Source organism: Myotis myotis, unplaced genomic scaffold (assembly GCF_014108235.1).
Source record: "Myotis myotis isolate mMyoMyo1 unplaced genomic scaffold, mMyoMyo1.p scaffold_m19_p_18, whole genome shotgun sequence".
NCBI classification, from domain to species: Eukaryota; Metazoa; Chordata; class Mammalia; order Chiroptera; family Vespertilionidae; genus Myotis; species Myotis myotis.
In genome coordinates this window covers 28,979,405-28,990,902 of record NW_023416322.1, presented here as the reverse complement: position 1 = coordinate 28,990,902, position 11,498 = coordinate 28,979,405, and the positions used below count along the sequence as shown (strand labels likewise).

General features: G+C 41.4%; 1 protein-coding gene across 18 annotated transcripts in view; it reads left to right on the top strand.

Moving 5' to 3' along the window:
* Nucleotides 1-40: 40 nt before the first annotated feature.
* The window catches only part of UBAP2L (ubiquitin associated protein 2 like), a 44,843-nt gene continuing 33,385 nt past the window's right edge, over nucleotides 41-11,498 (top strand). For all 18 annotated transcript variants that reach the window (XR_004973374.1, XM_036344244.1, XM_036344243.1 and 15 more), the window contains exons 1-4: nucleotides 41-151; nucleotides 3,881-4,010; nucleotides 6,532-6,609; nucleotides 7,163-7,273. Coding sequence is in view for 17 of the 18 variants with exons in the window: in XM_036344244.1 (XP_036200137.1) it covers nucleotides 3,921-4,010; nucleotides 6,532-6,609; nucleotides 7,163-7,273 (279 nt within the window). In the remaining variant the exon portion in view is untranslated. The remainder of the gene's footprint in view (nucleotides 152-3,880; nucleotides 4,011-6,531; nucleotides 6,610-7,162; nucleotides 7,274-11,498) is intronic.

Sequence of the window (11,498 nt, the reverse complement as noted above, 5' to 3'; positions counted from 1 at the left end):
GGAGGGATGGGGGCGGGGAGGAGGGAACCTTATATCACGTGACAGGGGCGGCGCGGCCCGGGGGTGTCAGTGTGGAGGAGACTGAGGTAAAGTTGGGAGCGCAGCGGCGTTGGCGGCGGCGGCGGCGGCAGCGGCAGCGCGGCGGGGCCGGGTATTGTCCGCGGCCCCTTTAAATCCGCGATCCCCCTTTTATCCTCCTCCTTTCTCTCCTACCCCCGCCGTGTTCCCCTCCCTTGGTAGGCCCCCCCCCGCACCGTGTGTTCCCCCACTGTACACCCCCTCCCCCCAAGTCGTGAGAGCCCTGGCTACCCCCCCCCGAGTCGGCCGCCGGAGGTTTTGTTTATGGTTGGGTTCGCGGCCTAGTGGGCCTCACCAGAGCCGGGGCCTCGATTTGGGAGCGTGGCCGGGGCGGGGCTTGGGGCAGCCGGAGGGGGGGGGGCATGCGGCTAGAGCCTGAGGTGGGGGAGAGCGAGAAAGAGCGCGAGCGAGCGAGCGAGACCTGGGCCCCGCCCGAGGTACGGCCCTCGCTGCCCCTGCCGGTGCCTGTGGAGAAGACGAGGGGGCCTCCTCCCTTTCCGACCCACTGTGGGCCTCTTCTGATCCGGATCCGGCCTGGTTTGGGGGTGGCGGAGGGGAGGGAGGGCGCCGGGGTGGAGCTGCCCCGGACTCGCTCATGTGGTCCTCAGTTCGGAGTGCGGGGGGTTGGATGGTTCCGGGTGGGAGGGAAGGAGGCGACGGGGCGCTGCGGAGCGGGGCGAGCCTTTCATCCTGAACGCGTGGGCTTGCGTCCCCGCTCCGTTCCCAGCTTCTTTGTCAGCTCTTCTTGTTGCCCTTCCTCCTTCCTCACCGCCCCAGCTCCTGGGGTCTATGTCTTTTTTGCTGCCGTCTCTAGCTTTCTGTTGTCCATACTGGAGTTTGGTGTACCCCCCCCCCCCCCAGCCCCCGACATGATGCTGTTATTTGTGGGAAGCTGGACGTGGAGGCCCCCATCGGGGTGCCTTCCGCCGAAGGGACGTCACTAGAGCACCGGGGTGCTCGCTGTTCTCATAATGGGACCGTAACGAGACGTTTCCCCAGCCCCTTCCCCCGACGGGCAGCCCCTACGTTGGCTCTGCGAGCTGATGTCACAAACAGGAGACGGCTCCTTTGCCACCGTTCTTGAAATGTGGCCACCTCCGGTGTAGGATGTTGTGGAAAGAAAAACAACGCAGGAATAGGTGTTTCTCTTGTTCTTGTCGTGCTGCCTTGGACTGTCCCTGGTTATTCGGTGGAGAAGTGCTTTCTGTGTTTCCCCCGTCCCCCTCCCACCGCCCGTGTCTTGCCTGGGGGGTGTTTGATGGGATGGAACTGGATGGGAGGGGACGAGGGCCGGTGACCACCAGCATTCATTGAGCACTGGACCGCCTTGGCCGAGTAAGGGTTGACCAGACTGCTTTGAGACCCCACACCATTGTCTTTAAAGATTAGATTACGCCAGTGATTATTTCCGTTATGAACAGGAAGTGTTTCTGGCATGTAAACTAATGATGAAAGGATTTACAGTGTACCGTTTGCTCTTTATTTTTAAAGCCCCGTCCTTATTAAACATGTCCTAGCTGGGAAGGACTATTTTCAGCCATTCGATTGCAGTTCATGGGAAGGAGAGGAAGGGGCCAGTACCACAAAGCATCTAGGGGAGTTAGTTACTTTGTAAGAAGTAGGAAGCCTTACCGGCCCCTGTCCAGCTTCAGGGTCCCGGAATTGTTTCTCAAACTAGATTGTAAGCTCCTTGAGGGCAGCAACCGAGTCATATTGCTTTTGTATTTTCTCAAGCACTGGACACAGTAGATACTCAATAAATACTTGTTATTTATTTTTTTCTGTAAAATTTCTCTGGCTATTTTTTTAAGTAGCTGGTTTTCAAAAAAATGGTCAAGGGCACTCCTGTGTTGAAACCTGTATTTGTTCCCACACTAGTCCCTTGGTCTCCAATACTTCTCACCTATTTCCCTTAAACTGTTTTATTTTTTAAGAAGGAGTATTTAACAAGATTGCTCACCTTCACTGTGATAACTCTGGGTATGTGTCTGCTTGCTACTGAAAGGCTACTAATTCTGTGACCTCTAGTGCTCCATCCCAGATCGCTTACCTGTTGCTCAGTGTTATTACCTAGGTGGTAAAATTTTCTTAGTCACACTTTTTAAAACACTTGTAATAGAAAAATAGAAATCAATAGTAGGAGTGATCAGGAGGATCCCCCCCCCCTTTCCTGAATGATTATGTGGCTTCCAATATGACTTTTAATGTATTTACAACAATTGGTACAGTATGTACAGTTGTCCACATAGCTAGCTAGTCATGCAATCCATAGCTGTAGTGTAAATCATGCTCACAAATTGAAATCACATGTGGAGTAGAAAGCAGTCAATAGTTGTAAGCTACAGGAATGGCTATCCCCGTATTAGAAACTACATCTTAGAGCCAGTTATTAAGCATAACGGTTTCCTTCTAATTTTAATTCCCCCCTCCCACTTTTAGTTGAATCTAGGGGTACTTGGTTAAACAACAGATTTTTGTTGTTTGTTTTTGTAAATTAAGTATTGAAACTTGATTATAATGCCAGCCTGGGAAACTGTACTACTGTGTAGTAAATAATCCCTTACTAAGCCAGAAATATTTATAGGTCTTTGTGCACATGTGTGTGAGGGGAGAGGTAGTGGTTAAAAATTAGTCCCTTAAACTCTTTCTTAGTGATAGAGGATGTAGAATTCTTAATTCTTAATGACTGCATCACAAAACAGAGACCTATCCAACCTGTTACCGAACTTGGTGAAAAATTTATCCATAAGGAAGTCAACTTTTTTTGTGAACCAAGAAGCAGGTGAAATTCACTTTCCTAATAGTTATTCCTTGCATATTTCTTTAGGAGCCCACTCTAGTTCTACCTCAAATCCAGCAATGTCTTCTGAGCAGTCTAGAATTAACCAATTAATAAATAAGTAAATGAGCATAAATCATAAACTTTTACTCCTTGGAAGGGAATAAAACAATGCGGAATAACCTTATCTTGAGCACTCCATCGTGTGATGAATGTTTTCTTTGTTTACTAAGTCATCTTGCCCTGCAATAATGTCTCAAGTTTAAAATGATTTCCCAGAAGCCCTTTCTTCCAAATAAAACTTTGTGCTGCTAGATGATTTGGGTTTGGGATTCTCTGTATATCAAGGTGAGTGGTGGAGAGTAATTTTAATTCTGGTTTCTTGGACTGTGGATTAGGAGATCAACAGAAGCAGCTGCAAAAGCAGTGTGTTGGAATTATCCAGGGAACTGAGGCTCTGGGCAAAGTCACTGGGGGCTCTTATATGCCTTGTGGAAAGTATGGAAACCCCACAGCATGCCAAGAGATAGAAACTTAAGGGAGAAAGAAGCTAGACTTGAGTTTGTGCTTTTTTAAATGATGGAGGTCACATGCAACTCAAAGGGTTGTAAGGCAGGTAAGCCTGTTTTCATAGGTGAATTGAGTACAGACTAATCCTCTTCCTGGAAGACTTGTTTCCAGTCTTTATCTTTCCTTTATGTCAAAGGGACTTGAGATATTTTTGTCTACTACTAAGATAGCAAAACTTCACAAAACCTGCTTATAGGAGACGAGTAACCAAACTGTGCTCATAACTTAAAAAACCCACATTATTTAACAGATGCTTTATACATTTCTTATACAAAAATGGATTAAAATCCATAGTTTCATAAGGAATTTGCCAAACTAAATTTCTCTGAACAGGTGAATCCTCTTGGTTTATTTCTTTGAAGAACTGAAAGTGTTTAGTGGAGATGCTGATGAGAGGTTAAAAGCCCTCATTTTGCCTGTATTTAATATCTAAACTTTTTTTTAATCTTTCAGTATTCTACCTTGTAAATACTGTTATTTGTATATACTGTAAATGATGACGTCGGTGGGCACGAACCGAGCCCGGGGAAACTGGGAACAACCTCAAAACCAAAACCAGACACAGCACAAGCAACGGCCACAGGTAAAGAATCCAAGTGTTATGGATCCATGGGTAGGTTTGCTGATTGATTCTAGTTTCTATCTAATGCAGCATCATTCTATACTTTGGATTCTTTTTCTTCTTAAAAAGATATATATTTTATTGATATTTTACAGAGAGGAAGGGAGAGGGATAGAGAGTTAGAAACATCGATGAGAGAGAAACATCGATCAGCTGCCTCCTGCACACCCTCCACTAGGGATGTGCCTGCAACCCAGGTACATGCCCTTGACCGGAATCGAACCTGGGATCTTTCAGTCCGCAGGCCAATGCTCTATCCACTGAGCCAAACTGGTTAAGGCTATAGTTTGGATTCTTGATTTGGGTTCTTCATTCTTATTTTCAAGTCCTTCTTTTTATTTTCTTAAAGTATGTTTTAATGATTTCAGAGAGGAAGGGAGAGGGAGAGACAGATAGAAATATCAATGATGAGAGAGAATCATTGATCAGCTGCTTCCTGCATACTCCCTACTGGGAATCCAGCCCACAACCTGGGCATATGCCCTTGACTGGAATCGAACCTGGGACTTTTCAGTCCGCAGGACAACACTGTATCCACTGAGCCAAACCGGCTAGGGCATGTCCTTGTCTCTTTTTACTTGGAGCCTTATAACTATTAATGTCATACTGTGATGTAGTGCTCTTTCTGTTCTTTAATACTGAACTATGAAAAAAAAAAAATACTGAACTATGAGGCTTGGAAAGAATGGCTCTTGTGCTTTGTATTTCTAAGGTAGCAATACATGTTTTAGCAATAGCCAGCTTGCCATCTTTCTAGCCCACCTTTATCTTGCCACTTTTTGCCTTTCTTTTGTTCTTCTTTTTCCTAACGGATCTGTTATCTTCCTCTTTGGTTTCACTGAGGCCTAATCTGCTATTTCCTTTTCCATGAGGCCTTAACATCTTTGCTATTTTACTTCAAAATTAACAAATGAGACACCCTAGAGCAGTGGTCGGCAAACTCATTTAGTCAACAGAGCCAAATATCAACAGTACAACGATTGAAATTTCTTTTGACAGCCAAATGTTTTAAACTTAAACTATATAGGTAGGTACATTGTTATTAACTTAATTAGGGTACTCCTAAGGCTTAGAAAGAGCCACACTCAAGGGGCCAAAGAGCCGCATGTGGCTCGCGAGCCGCAGTTTGCCGACCATGGCCCTAGAGCAGTGGTTCTCAACGTTGGCTGCACATTAGAATCACCTTGGCATCTTTTTAAAATCCTGATTTCTGGGCCTCATCCTCCGGAAATTCTGTTTCATTGTTACTAATGTGGTCCAACCTCATAACAAAGAAACAGAATTTCCAGAGGATGAGGCCCCAGAAATCTGGATTTTAAAAAGATGCCAAGGTGATTCTAATGTGCAGCCAAGGTTGAGAACCACTGCCCTAGAGTATTGTAGTCCTCCTGGGTACTAAAGTTTATGGGTTTTTGTTTTTTAAAGTTTGATTTAGGTATGATCTGTTTTCTATAACCAGTTTGGTGTTGGTTGGTATGTAATGTGAATAAATTAATTTCCCATTTGGTTATGGTCATATAAATTGAATATGTAAGACTAGAACGTTCCTCTTACTCTTTTTTTTTCCTTCCAAGTGAATTTCTAGCAGAATTTTAGCACTTAAGTTTTGAGTTAGTGTCTCAATTAGGACAATAAAATTTGTATTATCTTGTAAACATACACGGGACCTTGAGAAGATATGCTGAATCTACCTTTAGGCTAACCCTATGTCAGCCCTAAGAATAGGAGGGTGGCATTGGTTATTGCAGAAATAGGAAAAGGGTTTGTTTACACATGACTTTGCAAATATATTAATGTGAATTAAGGTGCAGAGGTTTCAAAGTGGTGCTGTGATCCCAATATGAAAACCTCTTTTATGGTGAACATTGGTGAAAAAGCCTCCTGCTTTTTTTAGGTATTGTAGAGTGAAATAGTACCAGCTTTACTCTTTGTTTTCTGTCATTGTGCTGACGTAAGTATCTCAAATGCTGTTAGTGTTTTGTTGTTGTTGTTGTTTTAGAGAGAGCAAGAAACATCCATCAGCTGCCTCCTGCATGTGTCCTGACTGGGAATCGAACCCGCCACCTTTTGGTGCACGGGCTGATGCTCCAACCAACTGAGCCACACTGGCCAGGGCAGTTAGGATTTTATTACTTGGTCATTTGTAACAAGAAGGAAACGTGTGGGAAATACAATGGATATTGACTACATAAGTCCTTATTTCTCTAAACCAGGGGTGGGGACCATCTGCCCCTCAGGCTATAAGGCCCTCGAAATCATTCGGTCTGGCCCTGCCAAGGTATTAGGGGTGAGTTAATTAAATGTTTGACCAAATATAGCAGGCTGATTTTTAAGTTGATAATTTTGTATGGCCTGTGAACAATGTTATAAATATCCAAATGGTCCTTGGCAGAAGAAAGGTCCCCCACCCTGCTCTAAACTGTTGTCTGTCAATCATGCTCTGTTTTTTTGTTTTTTTTTTACTATTTATCTCAATTCTTAGGCCACTGCGGAACAAATTCGACTTGCACAGATGATTTCAGACCATAATGATGCTGACTTTGAGGAAAAGGTGAAACAAGTGAGTGGATTGCTAATTTGCTGTGAACTATGGGGGAAAAACATCTGGATTAATGCATAGATGCCTACCAGGGTTCTTCGTGTTATAGGTATTAAAAGAGTTATGACCTGAAATATGATAGGGTAAGCCAGTAAATAAGTGCTTTTATTGTCTGATTTACTGACCCTTTGGACAGATACCTTGTTCAGAGGTTTTGTCTTAATTTCAACCTCTTTAATGACTGACTTTGTTGATGCCCTTCTATAGCAACATTGAGCAATTGTGGCATCTAGGAAGTGTGGAAGTTCATGTTATGCCGAAGTCTGTGTGTTTCTGAGTTTGATTATTAGATGTTTTATTGTTTGATTGCTTTTGTATGTAAGTCCTTTAATCCCATTTTTTGGTCACTGGTATTTTTTGCTTTTGGAATTAGAACACCAAAATTCTGCTTTGTTTTTTTAAGCCTGGTTTTTTCAAACTCAGCTGATGTTTTCTCTTCTTCACCTAGGTTTTGTTGTTGTTTTGGTGGGGAGTACAAACTTGTTCATGATCATTGCTGATCTTTCTTTTTCAGTTGATTGATATCACAGGCAAGAACCAGGATGAATGTGTCATTGCTTTGCATGACTGCAATGGAGATGTCAACAGAGCCATCAACGTACTGCTGGAAGGAAACCCAGATACGGTATAGTGCTGAGAAAGTGCTCCAGAAAGTGGGTCCCTGGCTGAGATGCTAGTAATATTCCAAAAATAGCAAATGGGGTGACTCAGTTAAAAGAGTACCTTATTCTTCATATAGAACTGGGAACTACTTTGAAGATTGTTTGCTGCAGGTTGCAAATACTTAAAATTAATGTACAATAAACAGGAGAAAACATAAAATCAGGTTCTTCTAATTGGCCTGGAATAAATAATTCACTCTAGGCTAGTGACTGTTTTCAGGACTAGATTAGTATGAATTAGAGATGCTATTTCATAGCTTTAGCTGCTAATATGGAAGACTTCTGTTAACCTGTTTTACTGTCATTGAACAAAATCACAAACTACTGGATTCTGACTTCAGCACATTCCCATCAATATCAGCTTTGCGTTTTCCAATACCTTTTCATCATGTGAACTTATTTCTGTTGAGGTAGCAGATAACAAAATTTTACAGCCTCTTGACCATCCCTAGAGAGGATAAAGGAATATCTTGGAGGGTCTCTTGTTCTAGAATTTAGAATTGCTTTTACTTCTTCCTCTACTTCCCACTCAGTGAGAATCCTGTGTTTTTATGCTTGTCTTATCATTGTACCAAATTATAAGTCCCTTAACAACAGAGATTCTATTCTGCCTTACTAATTTGGGATGTTTCTGCAATGCTTAATAGAGGACTTCATTTTTATTTTTGTTTAATGAGCACTGTATCATTTTGAAGTCTTTTTCATTTACCTGGTCTTACACTGGGGACTTTGGGTTGGGATAGAGAACCAGAGTTCATCCTTTGAGTAATCAACTGATGTTACAGTGTCACTTTAGTTGCATGTTGGAGGTTTGTCAGTTTTCTTTAGACAATGGGAAATCATAGTGGAAAACTTTCTTTAATCATTGAATTTAAATTTGTGAATTTTTCTCTTTAAAGTGTGGTTCCAGGTTTGATTTTACATTATTGACTTTATTTGAAAATTATTGCCTGGGCAGTTATATAACTGTGCCTTTGATTAATTTTGAGTTTACTCTAGAATAGTTGTCCCAAGATATTTTTGAAGGGGAAGAGGTAGGGCTGACTACTCATGCTTTTTAAAAGTCTAATTTTGCACAAGTCACATTTTCTTTCACCTTCCAGCATCTTCTGTCTAGTGCTTCAAGTTTGAACTTCCACAGTATCAAAAAAGAAAAGTAAACTGGAGCCCTGGCCAGTGTTACTCAAAGGTTAGCGCGTTGGCCTAGTCACGGAAGACTTCGATTTCTGGTCAAGGGCATGTGCAGGAAGCAACCAATCGATGTGTCTCTCTCACATCCATGTTTCTCTTTCTTTCTTCCCCTTTCCCTCCCTCCACCCTTCCTCCCTTCTTCCCACTCTTTCTAAAGATCAGTGGGAAATATCCTCAGGTGAGGATTAAAAAAAAGTTAATGAGAATGTGGGCTTATGCTACAAATAAACCAGCTACTAGCGAAATCAATGGAAGCAAAGTCAGCTGCCAAGGATGTTGGATGTATTTGGGTGGATGCGATCATATCAGAAAACTGGCAGTATCTTTGGGAAGATCATAGTAATTCTCTTTCCTTATAGAAGTTATCTGGTGCCAGCAGCTAATGTATACCATAGAGGAAGAAGACAACAGGTTTCTGAAACTTGCTAGGTTTTAAGACAGACTAGCAAAAACTCTAAAAGCTAGCTGTTTTGAGTCTGGTTTTCATTGTTTCCAATGCAGATTTAGCTAGAGGGTTATGCTAACAGGAATTGAAGCCTCTGTAAGCAGAAAGTAACCCACCAATTGTAATGTGAAATCAACTTGGGTTGGAAGAGTAGGCAGTGAGGAGCTGCCAAGTCCTTGGTGGATACTTAATATGTATATTTTTAATTATTACTTTTGTAAACTATTTATTGTAGACTTTAGAATATGTAGATATGTTTTTACCATACTTTTAAATTGATGTTTTTGAACTTAAGAACTTTTAAAATTTTGGTAAAATATACTTAAAATTTACTGTTTTAACCATTTTAAAGTGTATAATTTAGGCATTAAGTACATTGACAAAGTTGTATAACCATTACTATTTATTTTCAGGAGTTTTTCATTTCTCAAACTGAATTGAAAATGGATTTTCTGTATTCATTAAATAGTAACTCCTTATTTCTCCCTCCTATCAACTCCTAGTAACCTATTTTCTGTTTCTGTTTCTGAATTTGCCTATTCTAGTGGCATCATATAATATACTTGTCCTTTTGTTGTCCTTTTGTTGTTATTTCACCTAGCATAATGTTTTCAAGATTTATATTGTGGCATGTATCAGAATTCCATTTTTTTAAGGCTTGATAATCCAGTATATGTATATGTCATCGTTTTGTTTGCCCATTTATCCATTGATGGATTTGGGATTATTTGGAAGTAATTGTAGATATCATAGTATTTTATTCCCTAGATATTTTAGCATGCTTCCCTTAAAGAAAGATGATTTTTTTGTTGTTGTTGTTAATCCTCACCCAAGGATATTTTTTCATTGATTTTTAGAGAGAGTGAAAGGAGGAGAGAGAGAAAAATATTGATGTGAGAGAGACACACTGATTGGTTGCCTCCTGCACATACCCCAGGTACGTGCCCTTGACCTGGAATTGAACCCATAATCCTTTGGTGCACAGGCTGATGCTCTATTCACTGAACCACACCGGCCAGAGTGAAGGATGATCTTTTATACCAGCGGTCGCCAACCTTTCGGACCTCACGGACCACCAGTGGTCCGAGGATCACTGGTTGGCAACTGCTGCTCCAAAGGTTTCCTTAAACCAGCGGTCACCAACCTTTCAGACCTCATGGACCACTGGTTGGCGACCATTGTTTTATACGACCACAATATTATTGGCAATCCTGAGAATATTAATAGTAATTTTACATTATACCTGGTTTATATTCTTTTTTTTTTTCCATCCTCACCCAAGGATACGTTTATTGCTTTTAGAAAGAGAGGAGTGGTGGTCGGGGGAGAGAAACATAGATCAGTTGCTTCTTGTGTGCACCTGGACTGTGGATTGAACCCACAACCTTTTGGTGTACGGGTCAACACTCCAACCAACAGAGCTACCTGGCCAGGGCCTGGTTCATATTCTTGAAAGCTATTCAATATTAGATAGTTTTTGCTGACAATCAAGGTCATTGTTATTTGAGTTAGGTGGTAACTAGGATAGCAAAGATTGGTAATTTGGGTGCTTGTCCTGGAATTTTTATTTTATATATATTTTCTGAAAAAATATGTGTAAATCAAGATATGTGTATGTTTAAAACTTTAAATTTATAAAATTCATTTTCTTAAGGAATGAGTATTTGATAAGACTGTTTAGCTTATTTTTCTTACCACAAATTTTCTTTCTGGAATGAATTATAGAATATTCTGTTTTGGGGAAAGCTGAATTGGACTCTATAAGTTTAGGAAGTATAGGGGAGAACACAGTGCATAAAACCTGGAACGGAAGGCTTCCTATAGTCAGCATGTCTTGGGGCCAGGGCGGTGCCTTCCTGGCTGCTATTTGGTCTTTTAAGAAAAGGAAGTTGGGAAGTTGTGTGGGGAAGTAGGTGCTGTTGTTTTCCTCCTAAATTCTGGATTGCTTGGTTAGAGCATATGCCCAAGAGTTGAGTGCTGCTAACTCATTCTGAATTCAAAGTTAACTTAGAAACTTTCCGTTTTCTTTGTTTGCTTTCTTTGACATGCATGAGATTATAAAAAATTAGGAATCACTGAATCCACAGGAAATTAGTTTTTTCAGCTAAGGAAGCACACTTGAAAGCTAGGGACCGGGAACTAAGTCTTTTGACTAATATGCCAAGTGACTAAACTGGATAATGATCTTGGTGATCCTTTTGGAAGTGATCTCTGCAGTCCGTTAGCACCTCCCCTAAAAAAGAACTTCAGTTGTGCAGTCTTAGGTGTCGAGTTTGTTTTGAGATTCTTTCTGTACCCTCCATTTAAATAGAAGTAAATTAGTTAGAGGTATCTTAGACTTGGATGCTGAGAGGAGAATGGTTAACAGTTGTCCCAGCTTTTTTCTTTTTAAAAAATACATTTTTATTGATTTTAGAAGGAGGAAGGGAAAGGGAGAGAGAGAATGATCGATTGGATGCCTCCTGCAAACCCTGCATTGAGGAGTTTGCCCACAACCTGGGTATGTGTCCTGACTGGGAATCTAACTGCAATCTCCTGGTTCATAGATAGAT